A 16,650-nucleotide genomic window follows, 5' to 3' on the forward strand; every position below is an offset into this window, starting at 1 on the left:
CTGAGGGGGGAAGTAACCTGGAATAAGCCAGATTTAAGGCCACTTTTGGAGAAGGGGCAAGGAAGCTTTTAATGGGATTGGACAGAGCTTTCTTCTCCCAGACACCCCTTGGTCACCATTCATCAGCTTAAGGGCAGGACGTGCATTTGACCTACTGACATGGGACCAGATTTTTCAGGTCTTCTTCCTTCCCTATAGAGTTGCTATAGGATATATATGTGTGTATGTGTCTGTATATGTGTATATATTATATATGCCCAATACACATACACTATATATGCACGTGTGTTTTATATATATATATATACCACACGACACACATATATATAATGTGTACATATGTGCACACATGACCGGTGGCTTGCTTTGCTGCAGACCATCTGTGGGGGCTTGTATAAAATCATTTCATGTGCTGGGTCTCGGGTGTCCTTACAAAAGGAGGCGAGTTAGCCTCCAGATGGTCTCCCGACTCAAGTTCTTATGAGTGTGGAGAGTAGGGGGGAATGGGATCTCCTTGGGGACCCTCCGAACAATGGCCAAGTTTGCCCCTCAGGATCGGACCTGAGATGTATGGAAACGTGACTGCTGCAAGGGCAAGAAGGAGGGCCAGGTTGTGTGTTGGGATGGGGAGGGGAGGCAGGTGTGCATGGGGCGGCTCACTTGGCCATCTGGCTTGCTTTCTTTCTCTCACCACTACTTCTCAGTGGGCAGGTGTGGGTCAGCAGCTGGGCACAGTCGCCAGCCCTGAATGAATGGCCCTTCCCCATTGCTCTTGCAGGGAAGTCAACGCCCTGGTGAGCTGGGTTATGCCGGTCTACATTGTCTATAACCTGTTTGAGTCCCTCTGTGTAAGTATATTCCTGAGTTCTCGGCCACCTCCGTCCCCCCAACCATTCCCAGGCACATCGTCTCTCCCTTGCTCCCCACACCTCCTCTGGGAAGCGTTCCAAACCCAAAGCCCTCCTTGGTTTTGCTTTTCTCTTGCTGTTTCCCCAAGCCATCTGGAGAAAGTGCGTGCACTGAAAGGGAGCCCCTTCTCCTTGACTCCTGAACCTTAAGGCCTAGGGAAGACCCCCCCTGCCCCCCCGGCTGAGGGCAACTACCAGGAACTCAGAACAAGGGCCAGGCCCCTGCTCAGGGGTCCTGGTCTACAACTGAGGGAAGAATCAACCCATTCTAAGGGAGCTTATCTAGTCCCTTATATTATAAAGGATTGTAGAGCTTATCTAGTCTAATCCTATCATTATTACAAATAGGGAAACTGAGGCAAAATTCTTCTAGGTTTGTAAAATATTTTACAAATATTTCATTTGATCTTCCCAATTATAATAGAATTAGCTAACACTGAGAGTGTTTTGTTTGTTTTTTGTTGTTGTTGTTGTTGTTGTTGTTTTTTTTTGCTATTGGCACTGTATTGTTTATTGACTATATATATATATATTTTTTTTTTTAATTATAGCTTTTTTGTTTACCAAACATGCACGGGTAATTTTTTCAAAATTGACCCCTGCAAAATCTGTTCCAAATTACCTCCTCCTTTCCCTACCCCCTCCCCTAGCTGGCAATTAGTCCAATACATGTTAAATATGTTAAACTGTATCTTAAATACAATATATGTATACATATTTATACAGTTATCGTGCTGCACAAGAAAAATTGGATCTAGAAAAAAAAAAACCTGAGAAGGAGAACAAAATGCAAACAAACAACAACAGAACGAGTGAGACTGCTGTGTTGTGGTGCACACTCAGCTCCCCCGGTTCTCTCTCTAAGGATAGATGGCTCTCTCCATCACTGAACAATTAGAACGAGTTTGAATCATCTTGTTGAGGAGAGCTGCATCCGACTCTGACAGTGCTTTAAAGTTTGCACTTCATACTTTCTTATTCCTCCGGGGAGGAAGGTGCTATTATTAATGTCCTCATTTAACAGATGAGAGACCTGAGGCTGAGGGGCATGAAGTAACTTGGCCCAGCTGATAAGAGTCAGGTAGGATTTGAACTCCGACCTTCCTGGCTCCAAGTGCTAACATTCTATCCATAAGCTACCTAACTGCCCAGTGCCAGCTAACCAGAATCACAACTCGGGTCATGTGGCTCCAAAGCTGGTCAGCGGGCTCTTTTCTACCTTTCCCTTTACGCCTCATGGCCCTCTGCCCCATATCATGGCTCTGATCGGAGCCAGGGTGACAAAGCAGTGTGACCCCAGCCTGAAGGCTCGGGGTGAGGTCAGAGAGTCCTTGTGCTCAGCTCCCACCCTAAAGAGGTTAATAATGTCTCAGTCTCCGTTTTCTCTTCTGTAAAGTGAGTCCCAAACAACCTCTAGCATTGAACTTCTCAGGTAGGAGGTGAGATTCAAACAGGAGCCTGTAGGTAAGAGCCTTATAATGCCTCTTATCATCATCATCGTCATCATCATTCTTCCTGGGCTCATTCCAAGCCTTCATCTGTCCCTTCCTGGGGCACTGGAAAGCTGAGTGGACTCAGGATCAAGGCCGCTGTCCAAATCCCGGCTGTTACACAGTCCTCGGGCGATCTTGGGCTTGGGTCCTCATCTGTAAGAGGAGGGAGATGTTCTCTGAGGATCCAAACCCCCGACCTCGCTGAGCCTCAGTTTCCCAATCTGTAAAGCGAGGACTGGACGGCCCTTCTAGTTCGCCGATCCCAGCATCCTTCCCTTTGTCTCCCCACAGTGTGTCTGCGGCGCCGTGCTGAGAGGAACTGGCAGGCTCATCTTTGGGGCTGCCGTGAATGCCGTGGCCTACTACGCCATCGGGCTCCCCATCGGGGCCGTGCTGGTGTTTGTGGTCAAAACTGGAGTCATAGGTATGAGGAGTTCTGAGGCACCGAGTAGGGGGCGGGATCGTGGGGGCCTCGAGGGCCCTTTCCCACCAGCTCTTCCCTTGCAGGCCTCTGGCTGGGGATGCTGGTGTGCGTCATCCTGGCCACCATCACCTTCATCACCTACACCGCCAGGATTAACTGGAAGCTGGCTGCGGAGGAGGTAATGGGAGCTTTCATAGAATGAGTCCCGCTGGGAGCACAGGGACATAACGGGAAAAACAAAAAAACAAAACAAAAAAAAAGGTAACTTCCTCTATTTGACCTTCAGGATCATGGTTGGTTGTTGTTTTTTTTTTTGAGGCTGGGGTTAAGTGACTTCCCAGGGTCACACAGCCAGGAAGTGTTAAGTGTCTGAGACCAGATTTGAACTCAGGTCCTCCTGAATTCAAGGCTGGTGCTCTAGCTACTGCGCCACCTAGCTGCCCCTCTTCAGAATCATGTTGTCTGGCACCCCACCACCATTCTAGCCTTGCCAAAAGGGGGTCCCTTTCATGCCCCCTGCAATACAATGAAATCCCACTGCTTGGGTCCCCGAGCACCTGGGCAGTTCCTCTCCAGCCTTTGAAACCCAGCTCAGAAGAGGTCTGTCTCCTCCTCCAGGAAGTTCTCCTAAGCCCCACATCCTCCATCGGGTCTCCTGCACACCTCCGGCCAGTTATCCCAGTTTGTGTCTTGTTCTGCCCTGGACTTGAGGACAGGAAATGCCTCTTGCCTCTTACCTAACATCCCAAATCCCCGTGTCCCTAGTGGAGCAATCTGTCGGCAGGAGACACTTAAGGGCAGCAATTTTATGTTAAATTTAAGTTAAATGAAGGAAGCTGGATGAGGAAGTCTGGCAGGGGCCAGCTAACTGCAGAATACCCAGGTTTCTTTTGGCTTCATTTTATCCTATAAATTTTAATTAGCAGCAACTTCATTTCAATAACTATTTCACAGGGTCCGGAGCTAAGAAAGGGCCTCAGAGGGCACCTGGTTTTATAGATGAGAAAACTGAGACCTAGAAAGGTTGAGCCATTCCTCCCGGGTCACACAGAGCTCTCCTGAGCGCCAGCCTTCTCTTCCTCCCTCTCAGTTATGAGTTGGTAGAGCCACAAATTAGAGACAAGACCCAGGCCCTGATTTCAGAGGGGCTCATAGTCTAGAGCCAGGTGACGGCTAATTCCCAGAAGCTCTGAAAGAAGCGGCCCTGAGACTTGCCTTCTCTGACAAGTTCAAGCAGGGAGAGACACCTGTTAAACAAGGTTTAGGAAGAGCTCTATCCAAAGGCAAAGAAATGGCCTCCCAAGGGAACTTCAGCTTTCACATGCGCCGGACGCTGCCCTGCTGTCCAGTGTGCCTCCTGCAAGGGTCGCTGGGTAACCCTGCTCAAAGTGTGTGAATGCAGACAACTTGCACCCGGCCGTCTTTCCCAGTGCTCCCCCTCACCTCCCTGGCCCCTGCTCCTTTCTGGGTCCTTCCATCACACCTTTCTAGTCTCACCTGTAGATGGGGGATGATGACCCCCTCAGACCCCTGCTTCATAAGTTTTTAAGATAAGCACTCGAGGACATAGCCACAGACATACTCTTTTTTTTTTTTTTAATTAGAATTATTTTATTTATTTTTAAGAGTTTCTCCATCTGGGAATTTCTTTTTTTTTTTTTTTTAATTATAGCTTTTTATTGACAGAACATAGGCATGGGTAATTTTTCAGCATTGACCCTTGCAAAGACTTCTGTTCCAATTTTTCCTCTCCTTCCCCCTCACCCCTTCCCCTAGATGGCAGATTTACGCAGTTGCACAGACACACTCTTGGGCAGTCAGGGGACACTAGCTGACTAACTCTGTGCGATTTAATTACCAGGCTCAGAAACGGGCCGGCCTTCACCAGCCAGAGTCCCAGAGCACGGGCCCCAGGCAGGGGCTGGGCAGGATGGCCGTTTCCTCAGGTAATACCCTCACTGTTTCTTATTCTCCAGTGCAATAGAATGTCGACTTTAATTTGTACCAGCCAAGCACGCCAGGCCAGGGGAGAGCCTTGACTGCCAGGGTTAGGGTCTCCCTCACCCCTCACCAGTGTTAAAGTGCTTGGGCTAGATTAGGAGAGACCCCCTGGATGTGTCACATGTCACCCTAACAACCACAGGCCGGCTCTCCAGAGCACAGGAGAAGCTGCCGGGCTCCAGTTAATGCCCAAAGGACACGTCCAACCTCTTAAGTTCCCGAGGGAGCTTGGAGAGCCCCTCACAGCGACACTCGGGCAGGAAATGACTAAGTCTGCACAGTGCCATGTAAAACTTTAGGGGCTCCCCCCGGCTTAGTGGTGATGCAAGTGTGGGATGCAGGGTGCGTCTCACCTGTCCGCTCAGTAATTAATTCCCTGGGATTTATCTGCCATCAGACAGGGAGCGGGTTCTCCCTGGTGGAATCAGACAGGGAGCGGGTTCTCCCTGGTGGAAGGAGCTGCTCACAGTGATGAGGCTCCCCCACTTCTTCAGGGGGATTCCCATGTCAGTGCCACGTTCAGATGTGAATCACTCCCAGTAACGCCTGGCATCTGTGACCTTGGGTGAGCCAATTCACCTCGATGAGCCTCAGTTTCCTCAACTGTAAAGTGAGTGGGCTGGATGAGGAGGGTCCTTCTGGGACCGCATCTGTGAACCCTGGAACTCCCACTTGTAGGCAGCATTCTTTGGTGGCCACCTGAAGTGCCCACCTTCCAGGGAAGTCCTCCTCCCGTGGTTCATGAGCATGTGGAGGTTGCTCTGGGCTCCTGATGACTATGGCAACAAAATGTGGAGGGCTCTGGAGCCCAGGGAAAACCCAGAGCTGGTTGTCAAGTCTGATGGTCTTCAGTTATAACAACTGACCATCAAAGCAGGAAGGAACTAGGATCTTTTTCATTTTTTTGTTATAATGACTGACCATCAAAGCAGGAAGGAACTAGGATCTTTTTCATTTTTTTGTTATAATGACTGACCATCAAAGCAGGAAGGAACTAGGATCTTTTTCATTTTTTTGTTATAATGATTGACCATCAAAGCACGGAAGGAACTAGGATCTTTTTCATTTTTTTGTTATAATGATTGACCATCAAAGCACGGAAGCAATTAGGATCTTTTTCTTTTTTTTTAAGTTAAATAGACACACTGATAAGGCCACAGATGCTTGTACTTATTTTCCCCATTTTTCAGATTGGGAGATTGAGGCTGAGGTAAAAGTTCACTTGCCCAAGGTCATAAAGCTTCTAAACAGAAGAGCTGGGACTCAACCCCAGGTGTTTCAACTGTAAGTTCCATGCCTTTTCTATTTCGCCCTAATCCTTATGACCCTCTCTTTGAACTGTTGCTTTCTCCAGTGGCTACAGGTAGCAACCCTGGGATTGTTTTGACGAGGTACTCCAAAACCGAGAGCCAGGCAGACCTCTTGCCGCCTCTGGAAGCAGCGTCCACCCTTTCTACCACCTGCAATGTGCTGTCACTCAAGCAGCTGATTGTCCGCCGGGTGCTTTCTCTTCTGGGGGCGGTCGCAGTGCTGATTCTAGGGGTCATGATCAAGATCATGACTGCCAAGCACTAGCAGGATGTGCCCTCCCGGAACCCGGCCATCCTGAACGAGTGGCCCTGGGACAATGCTCCCATGGGCCCATTCTACAGGAGAACGGGCCACACCACAAGGTACTGAAACATCATTTTAAATACCGAGGCTTCTTGGGAACCCAGCCCAACTTTACTACTGCCTCGGAGGCTGGTTTCCAAGGAGGTCTGCCATGGTCAGAAAGAACATCAAGGTGGAAATGCTTCCCCTCCTCACACGTGGATTCCTCATTTCAAAGACTTCACAAACTCGAACTAAATCCCGAGGACTGTCAAAGCAGTTTCCGAGCACGAATGCAGCAGCACGGGCCCGTCACCAGGTTAAAGAAACCGTTTCTGAGGAGGTGCTCCGCCAATTGGGTTTGTTCTTTGGGATGCAGTTTCTGTGCACCAGGGGTGCCCAGGAGGCTTGTTCCATACAACTCTCCCCTTGAGGGGAAAGGGGACGGAGCTGGGAATGTCCTCTTCAGAAGTAACATTCAGAAATACCCTAATCATCCAGTCCGTTAGAAGTTCTCGGCAATCTGGGCCATTTTCTTTAGCAACCATGCTCCCAAGGACAGCAAGGACTTATCAGTTGTTTGGAGCCACAAATGTCTTATTTCAGAGTTGACTTAAGTTTCCTTCATTTTCTTGCTTAATATCCCGAGTTTATTCAGTGTCTTGGAATACAAAGAACACAATGAAAGACGCAACTATCTTTCAGTGGTATCTAGAGCGAAATTTAGGGCAGTGTAGAGAACGTAAGAGTCCTCCCTCTCTCGGTCCTCCACCCCCAGAGTGAAGTCCCGAACCCCAGAGAAGTGTGTGATGTGTCTGAGGGGAAATAGAAAGTTGCACAATATTAAATCAATATTGCTGCAGGATTTCCTCGCAGGCTTCAGCACATCCAAACGAGCAGAAAAAATGCAAATACAGAGTGTCTCAAAGGTCTTGGGAGAGTTTTAAGTATTAAAGATTGACTTTTGGGACACATTGTCCAATATATATATAACTTTAATTTTTTCTTTTTTTCTGAGCCTGGGGTTAAGTGACTTGCCCAGGGTCACCCAGCCAGAACGTGTTAAGTGTCTGAGACCAGATTTGAACTCGGGTCCTCCTGAATTCAGGCTGGTGCTCTATCCACTGCGCCCCCTAGCTGCCCCTGAAAATTCTTTTTTTTACCACAAATTAAATAATTTCCCTCATGTCCATAGTCTTTGAGGAGCTTTAAGACACCGATTCTCCTTTCCCCATGACAGAAATATTACTACCACGTCATACCACACAACAACCAACTTTGCCAAAAATATAACTACTTGGGTTAGGTGTGTTTAATAAACAAGCCTGCAGCTAGGGTCATTTACAGCCAGTTTCATCTTATTTTCAGTGCTTCCACGGTTCCCAGCTAAAGGGAGAAAAATAAAGATATGAGAACTATTTAAAACTCAGCTCAATTTTATTAATCATAATAAAGGCAGCTGTTTAATGTTACCAAAAAAGGCAAATGTGATACATAACTTTGATAGGCTAAGTCAAAACAAGTTATAAAATCCATGTCCAACCTTGTAAGGTGACTGACTAAAAGTCCCCATTAGTTAAACCAATTCCACAGTTAAAAGTAAGCTAACGATGGCTTGTACACGAAGATTTACCAGTAGATCACATCTACCCCTGAATAGATTCAGTAAGCCTCTAAAGGAAATTTCATTTCTTCCCTGAGACCGCTGTTGATTTAATATTTGAAATTTGAAGACGTATCCATCTGATGGAGAAACATTCAATCCATTCAGTTGAAATTTTTTTAAGCATATAAAGGCCTTAGTGGCGGGTACCATGGGATCCCGAGTTACCAGATCCCACCTGCGTAAGCTGGAACGTGGGCAGTCTCGGGACCACTGCATGCCCAGACTCCCTGGCACACTGGTAGGCATAATCAGTGCAGTGACTCTTTTTCTTCTCCCCACTACTCTTGTTGACCCCTTCATCTCCTGGCCATACACACCTTCCCTTATACCTGGGGAGTCATGTCGCTTCCTGGCTGCTGAAACTCTCTTCCCCATTTTGATTGGGCTGGTAATCGATAGTGCAAAGTACTGTGGGGACACTGCAACACAAACACATCTCTGACAGGGGCCCACTACACGGTGCTTTTTAGCTTGAACATCCCTTCTGTTTAAGGCATCCATTTCAGTAAAAAGATTTGGGGCCCTACATTACTTAAATGGCAAAACCTACATTTTAAACTCACTTGAAAAGATGGAAATTTGGCTTTAAGATATCTTATAAAGCACAAGTCGCTTGCATTTTGGCATACATAATTTGAAAATAGAGACTAAATTGGTCTCAGTTTGTCCTTGCGGCAAACAAACCTCTGTTCACAAATACCAGTTTTGGGGATCTGAATCTGAGTGAAAGGGTTTTTTTTTTTATTTTTTGGGGGGGAAGGAGGCTTTTTTAATAGCATAAAAAGCAGCTCAACTGAGGACTCCCAAATGACAGGACTGATGTGTAAAAGCTGCCCTCAGCTGATGGCAGTGGTCCCTCCCTGGGAGCTGGCAGCCTCAAGGAAGGCATGTGAATTGAGCTGCCACAGGCCTGGAGTTAGCTATGGCACAGCCTGATCCCAAGTGAAACACAAAACGTGACGGGAGACAACCGTGAACCACTCTCCTCCGGGAAGACCTTGTCTGTATCTTTATAAAGGAAACCTGTGTTCACCAACAGGAGAGTGACTAGATTCTTTAATTATGGCCAAGTCTAAAAGCTTCCTGCACGCCACTGCGCCCCTCTAATGGCTGCCTTTCTCAGCCCCTCAAAACCTGAGTGTGGCAAATGGGGGCATTCTGCCCCTCCTCTGACACATGGAGTCAGAAAGCACGGATCTAAGACTACTTCTCCTCTGAGCTGTACTGAGGAAGACCAGCTCCCTTGCCCATACCAGAAGGCCACGGAGGACTCTCAGTGACCCAGGAACTCTTTCAAAAGCCCTGCCCACATCCTGCCCCCTCCTATGTTCCAAAAGAGGCTGGGAGAGGCTTCGAGGTTGAAGGGGAATGAAGCTGGGAACCAGAGTCTAGAGCATCCCTTTCTCCTCAATTCTTTCACAATCTCAACCTAGGACAAGCTCAGTCTGGAACATTCACCTCACGGGCTCTGGTGCTAGAAGAGTTTGGAGATGTGATTGGAATGGCAGGTTAATTTTAGAAGAGTAAACAGCAGTCTGCTTTAAAGTTAATCTTTGCACTTTTATATTGCTATTTTTAACAGGAATCAATTTGTTCATAATCAGTTAACAAGAGTAGAATTCCAATAAAGACAACTTGCAAGTTGAACCTGAGCCATCTTTAGAAGGATTGAAGCTGTAGAGAGAAAAGAGAGATGGGGGTTAGTATGCTGTTTTGAATAAGGAAATAAACCATTGTAATGTTAAAACAAGAGTTTATTAATAACCACAAAGTACCTTTCATAAGAGAATCTAAAAATATTTTTCAGTAAGCCTAAAATGTCTCTAAAAATGGTTGGTTTTTATTTTTTAAGTGAAACTCAAAGCAAAGTTTTCTGTGAAGTGACAGGGGGTTAGATTCCAGTGGGGAAGTGACCCCGGTACCTTTGCCTGAAACTGAAGTGAAAAACTGCCCTTTTCTTCTCACCTGAAACATTTCAAAATGAGCAATTTTTGTTTTTAAAATTCAAAACGTGTCTGGGACGAACAAAATCTAATTCATTCCTCTGAGGCCAAAGAGAGCACTTTTACAATCCCAAAGCTCAAAAATATCTAGTCTTCAAAAGTTCCCTAGTTTCTGTAAGTTTTCTATTTCTTGTTCAGAAGACCCAAACCTACTCCACCAAAATTGAAAAGGGAAGGTCAAAGTTAAACCCACCAAAGTATGGGCCTAAACGGGTGAAAATGATGAACTCCAGAAAAATAATAATGGAAAAATGAGAAACCACCATAAATGCACCCTGCAAAAGAGGAAATCAAATTGAAGCCATGTCTGAGCCCAAATGATTTATTCAAAATGAATGATGGGAAGAAAAAAGTGAAAAGATAAAAGATCCAAAGAAAGAACAAGTCTGTAAGAAAGCACATCTCCTCAAGCAGCTTCCAGACTGGTCCTTAGCAAGCTCTACAACGGATGATTTTGATGGAACCACGAGATGTTAATGTGGGAAGAGACTCTGGAGGGATCATCCCGGGTACCCTCACGGCACAAGGAAGGATCCAGATGCCCAGAAAGAGAAAGGACTCACCCAGACTCACAAAGAGGGGCGGGCGCTCAGCCAGAATCAACACTCAGTCACCTGCTCCCAGGCCACTAAAGCCCTCTGCAGCTCTTGTGTGGGAAAGGGGCCGGCCATACCCAGGCGCCAACTAGAATGGTGCAGCTGCGCTGGGTACAGGCCAGTTCAAGGGCAACAAGAATGTGGGAATCCTTCCTGCTCCTTTCCTCGGGACTTCCTGTGGTCAACAAGTTAAAAGATGAGACTGGGAAACTGAGTCCGGAAGGGTTAGGACTCAGAAAGGCCTGAAAGGCCCCGGGACAGGACGACAACTATTCCTACAGTCACCAGATTCGCCCCGTGGCCTTCGGAACTGCGATTCCCAAATGAACACACCACTACAGGTTTTAAGGAATCGGTCCCTACTGCAGTCAGGATTACAACACAATTCAAAAGGGGTCAAGAAGTTGGATTTTAAGAGAAATAAACAGTAAGCAGGAATGTCATACATCCTCCCAGAGAGGCCTACAGCCGGGCAGCTGGATGCCAGGCCCAGGGCCTCCCTCCGGGCTGCTGCCCCGGAGCCCTCTTGACCCCTGGCCCCTGGAGGCAAGCAGGTCCTCCTCCTCTACCCAACGGCATACTTGTGCACATAGTCTACATTACCTTTGCAAATCTAATTTTTATTTTCTAGGTTGTTAAAAAACAAAGCAAAACTCCAGCCTGTATTAAGTTGAAAATCTGACTATAAGGGGCCAGCCCCCAAGGCAATGAGTCCAGAGCTAAGTGGAGGCCCCTCCCCGCCCAACATGGGTAAAAAGGAACAAGGAATTCCTACCTCGCTTTAACAGACAGTGCTGCCTTTGGCAATCCGCTGTTCCTCACTGTTTATTGGACCAATGAAGTCTCTGAATTACCAGAAAAATCAACAGGGCCTTTCTCCTCAGCACAGCTTGGTATTTCTGAGAAGACCCAAATGATTGAAAATGCAACTTGCATCCCTCACTCTCAAAAAGGTATGACGGGGTGAGGGAAGTCAAAACCCTTTCAGAATTAAAGGAAAAACAAAACAAAAAAAACACATACATGGAGAAATAGAAATAGAATATTAAATGAGTCAGCACTGGGGCCTCGTCCTCCACCAGGCGAGCGGGTCGCCGACATGCTGCTTCCTGCCCTGCTGGGCTGAGACCTATCCCTAATGCAGCACCGGGTCTGCTTCCCACCACACACCCTCCCCCCCAAGCCGTCACAAAGTAGCATGATCAGCTTCGGCACCCACCATGCAGAATGCAATCCAAAACAAGCCTGACTGAGAGAAACAGAGAGAGTGACAGAGCAAGGACATAAATCCAATCAAGTGACATGCTCTCTTTCACCAAAGCCACTTTCCAAGCCATTCTATGATCTTTCACTAATTCCTGTGCTAATCCTACCCAGCTGAAAATACACTTTTCTACTTCTGGCAATGACAGGAGCATCACCAGCTGCACTTCCGATGACCCCCTCATCCCCCATAACACCCCCAGCTCAAGACTTCATCAGGGCTCTCTCTTCTCCCCCTTTCCTTGCCCCCCATTCCCCTGATGTCAAGTTCAACAGCCCCACTATGTGATGATGACATGGCTCCCTCAGCCACAGCCAGCTCCTCTGGGTCGGTCAGCAGACCCCTCGCTGACCCTCTTACTAGCCAGTCTTTGGTCAGTCTCCATCTCCTCGTCCCTTCTCCACTTCCTCTTTGTTCAGTCTCCATCTCCTCTTCCCCTCTCCCCTGCATCCAAGCCCGGGTCCCTCGCATCCTTAGCCCGATCTGCCACAGTCTTCAGTTCCTGTGTCCCACGGAGGATTTCCTCCTCTTCTCCTTGAAAAAAGCTTTCCAGGCTCAGACTTGACTTCCTCTCCTGCCACTCCCTTCTGGGCAGGAGCCGCTCTCCGCCAACATCTCCACTCCTCCCCCGCCATGCTCACTGGAGGCTAACAGTTCCCTGCCTTCCGTCTCCTCAGTCCATCTTCTCCCCAGCTGTCAATGCATTTTCCTAAGTGTGGCTCTGGCCGCGCCATTGTCCCTTCCTTTCCCATTCAGACTCCACTACAAACGTTTCCATTTGGCAGTTAAAGCTCCCACTAACCCGGTCCTTTCCTGTCTTCCTACTGTCCTAATTCCGTCAAGACTGCCTCCTAATGTAGCTTCTTCTGTCTTCCTAAGATCCCATTGGATTTATTCCATTTCTCTGGTATATACCGATTACCTAGCACGTGATAATCAGCATTAATAAACGTCTCTTGATTAACTAATGCAATTTACCCTTAAAGCCCCAGTTTGACTCAGATTTCAACCTGCGTGAGAACAAAAAGCTCAGAATTTCAACCTTTGCCCATTTTTTAAAGTGTAATATGCTTTTAAAAATAAAACATGAGGCCCAGACCAAAAAATCACCCTGAAAGAACACAGAGATAAGAGATTCACCTGCCAAGCAAAGAGTACTCACTTTCATAGTTACGGCGGCGAGGATACCCAGGAAAGCCAGTAAGAAGATCCCGATCTTGCCTTTGTTGAAGCGTTTCAGAAGCAAGAAGTTTGCCCAGTCTACCTTGGACTGGCTATTCGGTGGGTATCGGAGCTTATTGGCGCCCTCCATCTTTAAACTCTTTATTAGGCAGGATCGGTGATGGGAGAAAGTGTCAAAGCTGTGTTTTCCGTGGTATGCACCCATCCCACTATTACCTAGAATTCAAGGAAAAAACCATCATGAGCTAGCAAGCGTTGCCTGAACATCCACGGTGGGCAAAACCTAGTCCTTAGCACAACATGCAGAAAAGGGAGTGACCTCGGCCTTCAAGAAGCTTAGATTAAGACTGAATTGTTACTATGGGGCAACTTGTAGGGAAATCGTGTGCAAAGACTTCCTATTTCTTTTGTTTAAAATAGGGATAAACCCAAATCTCTACTAATTACTTCACAAGTCTGTATTCAGGATTGAGATAGTCTGTGAGAAAGAGATCTGAAATCTGAAAACAAATGGCAAATGAAATCATTGTTATGATAGAAATGACAGCAAAAGGAGAGATTTTTCTTGAGGGCTCAGCAGAAACTCTACCAATGGAGTCTTTAATTCACAGCTAACAGAAAATTTGGCTCGGAAGCTGTTTATCTGTAGGATTGCATAGGATTATACTTGATCCATGCTACTTTAAATGGAGGTCGTGCTTCAATCATGATGGATGTTCCAGGAGGTAGTTGGAAAGCAGACTGGCAGGGCCTACGAGCCAACTGGTGACAGAAGATGGACACTCTTCAACTTAAAAACATGATTAAGTACTTGTTGGGTGAAAGGCACCCTGCCAGCATCTGTGCTTGCTTCTTCACTGAGGCAATTCATTAAAAGCCCCAACTAACATGGATCAAGGCAGGCATGTCACTTTTATTAGACCTTCCTTTTCTCCTCCATGATGCTGACAGAACTACTCGAAGGAGGATCTTTTTGCCAATAGTCATGTTTATCTGTTTTCCAGGAACAGAGATATGTATATTTTATTATAGCTTTTTATTTACAAGATAAATGCATGCATAATTTTTCAGCATTGACAAGTGCAAAACCTTCTATTCCAACTTTTCCCCTTCTTTTCCCCATCCCCTTCCCCAGATGGCAGGTAGACCAATACATATTAAATACGTTAAAGTATATGAGGAACATATTGATACCTTTATTGATTATTGATATTGATTAATTGATATTGCACCCAGATGGCCAGGTGGTGCGGTGGATACCATGCCGAGCCTTACATTGGGAAGATCTCAATTCAAATTTGGCCTTTGACACTTCTGAGTTATGTAACTAGCAAATCACTTCGCTTTGGTTTGCCTCAGTTTCCTAAACTGTAAAATGGGAATCATAACGGCACCTGCTTTCCAAGGTTATTGAGACAATAGTTCAAAGGTCTAAGCCTGATGTGCCCGGCATCCTAGGTAAGCGTTCACTATTATTGTTAGCTATGATTTTCGGTTTCTTCTCACAGAGGAGGTGAGCCCAGGGAGGGAAAACATCACACACATTTTCAGACCCAGTGACTGCTGGGCATTTTTGCTTATGAGGTTGTCACAATTTCAGATGGCATGCTGAGGTATTTACAGACATTACTTGGGTATAAAATTGAAAATAACTAATAAAATTTATTTTTAAAATAAACCAAACACAAGAAGAAACATGAGATTGAGTTTTCTTTGTTGTGCAAAGGCCGTAAGTCTGATTTGTGCCCCGAGCTTCTCCTGCCTGCTTAAATAGACCTGTTTCCCAAAGTGAGTAAGGCTGATAATGGACTGCGGTGGGGGCTGGCAGAGATAAAAGGGAGGCGACAGAGTGGGGCTTTGTTATTCTCACATAATCTTCTAAGAATGGCTAATCTGAGTGAAGAGGAGACACACAACAGGGCTATAGCTCTGCTGCCTACTGCATATGAGCTGCTACTAGCCCATATGAGGCTGGGCCAGACATTTAAAACCTAAAGCAATGTTTCATCATCTCTAAAATGGGAGTTAATAGTCAAATAAATATTTGGCCTACCTTGCCAGGCTGTTACAAGGAAAGCTCTCTAATGGGAAACTGGAGCCATTTGAATAAATACAGTAGGCAGTCTAAGTCTCTTCAATGCTCTCTTCCATCCCTCCTCTGACGCCCATCACCTGTATGACTGTGACCAAGTCACCTGACTGGGCCTCAGTGGCCTGGTCTGACAAATCAGAGCTCGGGCCCTTCCACGGGCCCTCGCAGAGCACTCTGGAGGCAGGGGCAGAGTGAGCAGCACGAGAAACAACAGTAGAGGCAGACAGAATGACAAACCTGTTTGCTAGCTTTGGGGTGGAGGAGCAATGGTGACGGAAATAACAGGAATCACACCCATCCCCAGTAGCTCGAGCATCCAGGTCACATCCAGAAGCCACAGAACTTTTTCAAGGCTTGTCTTGGGCCCCTTTTTCTTCTCATCTCCCATGGATTACTGAACGTCTGGCAGAGGATTCTCAGATCCTCCATCCAGCCCCAGTTTCTTTCTTGTCACCTGTGACCAGCTGCCTTTTGGACATCTCCACTGGATATTCTGAGGGCGTCTCTTTCTCACCATCTTCAGAAATGAGTTCCTCACCTGTCGGCCCAAACCTTCTCTTCCCAACTTTGCTATTATGCTCAAGGGGGCCACCATGTTCCAAGTCCCCCAAGGCTCTGGGTTTCACTCCACATCCTCCACCTGACATCTCTATGACATGTCTTTTAAAACCTTCCCCATCAGGATTAGTTCTGCTGGGTTTTCTAGCTCTGTCTGGAGGAGTGTAGGGGTGGAGTTCACTGAACTTCTTCCTTTTATCCACTTCCGGACTTCTTTCCTCACCGTAAATTCCTGGTGGCTGAATGACTGTAACATACCCATCCACTCTTACCACCTTCACAAATGTAGCAGATCAACTCAGAGTATCAGAGTGGCAGGAGCCAAAGAGGGAGAAGAAGCGACTTTAATAGGAAAGACAAGTCACCGTGACATGAAAGCTGTTTTAGTCCCAGAAGTGCCCCTAAACTAGTTAGGGAGGCTGGGAGACTACGCTTCTCTGGGACTCATTTTCCTCATCTATAAATGCACACAGTTGGATAATATATTGTGACCCTGGAGGTAAAGCTAGAAGGGATTGCAAGGCCATTGAGATCAACCCATTTTACAGAGAAGAAAATGACACCTTCCTCTTACTGCCTGATGAGTCTGTGAGTAAGTTAGCTGGGGAGAAGATAGGTTTAAGTAACAACAAATGAGAGTATCACATAATATGGTAAGCAGGTTTAAGCTAAAAACTGGCTTAGGAACACAGGTCACTGCTATTCTGGTTACAGAGCGATGCTCCACTGAGATTAGGATTCTATTTTTGATACTGGCACCAAGGAAACACATTTGATTTGATTCAATTTTTTAAACATTTATTCTACATTTCATTATTTGTTATTTTAGAAATTCCGTGTCCATAGTTGTCCTTTGTACCACTGAGTTTT

General features: G+C 46.5%; 2 protein-coding genes across 6 annotated transcripts in view; one reads left to right on the plus strand and one right to left on the minus strand.

The window, feature by feature from the left end:
- Positions 1–7,899, plus strand: part of SLC47A2 (solute carrier family 47 member 2) — a 30,594-nt gene extending 22,695 nt beyond the window's left edge. Inside the window, exons 13-17 of the mRNA XM_074263913.1 lie at positions 779–848; positions 2,693–2,825; positions 2,909–3,003; positions 4,687–4,771; positions 6,181–7,899. Of these exons, the coding sequence (XP_074120014.1) occupies positions 779–848; positions 2,693–2,825; positions 2,909–3,003; positions 4,687–4,771; positions 6,181–6,401 (604 nt within the window). The 3' untranslated portion in view covers positions 6,402–7,899. The remainder of the gene's footprint in view (positions 1–778; positions 849–2,692; positions 2,826–2,908; positions 3,004–4,686; positions 4,772–6,180) is intronic.
- The window catches only part of ALDH3A2 (aldehyde dehydrogenase 3 family member A2), a 38,509-nt gene continuing 29,696 nt past the window's right edge, over positions 7,838–16,650 (minus strand). For 2 of the 5 annotated variants that reach the window (XM_074263918.1, XM_074263917.1), the window contains 2 exons: positions 13,111–13,346; positions 7,838–9,759 (listed from right to left, as the gene is read on the minus strand). In XM_074263918.1, the coding sequence (XP_074120019.1) occupies positions 9,745–9,759; positions 13,111–13,346 (251 nt within the window). In that variant the 3' untranslated portion in view covers positions 7,838–9,744. Of the gene's footprint in view, positions 9,760–10,149; positions 10,364–11,459; positions 11,584–13,110; positions 13,347–16,650 lie in introns of those variants that run through there. The other 3 variants (XM_074263916.1, XM_074263915.1, XM_074263914.1) reach the window with 3 other exon arrangements.

Source organism: Sminthopsis crassicaudata, chromosome 4 (assembly GCF_048593235.1).
Source record: "Sminthopsis crassicaudata isolate SCR6 chromosome 4, ASM4859323v1, whole genome shotgun sequence".
Classification (NCBI taxonomy): domain Eukaryota; kingdom Metazoa; phylum Chordata; class Mammalia; order Dasyuromorphia; family Dasyuridae; genus Sminthopsis; species Sminthopsis crassicaudata.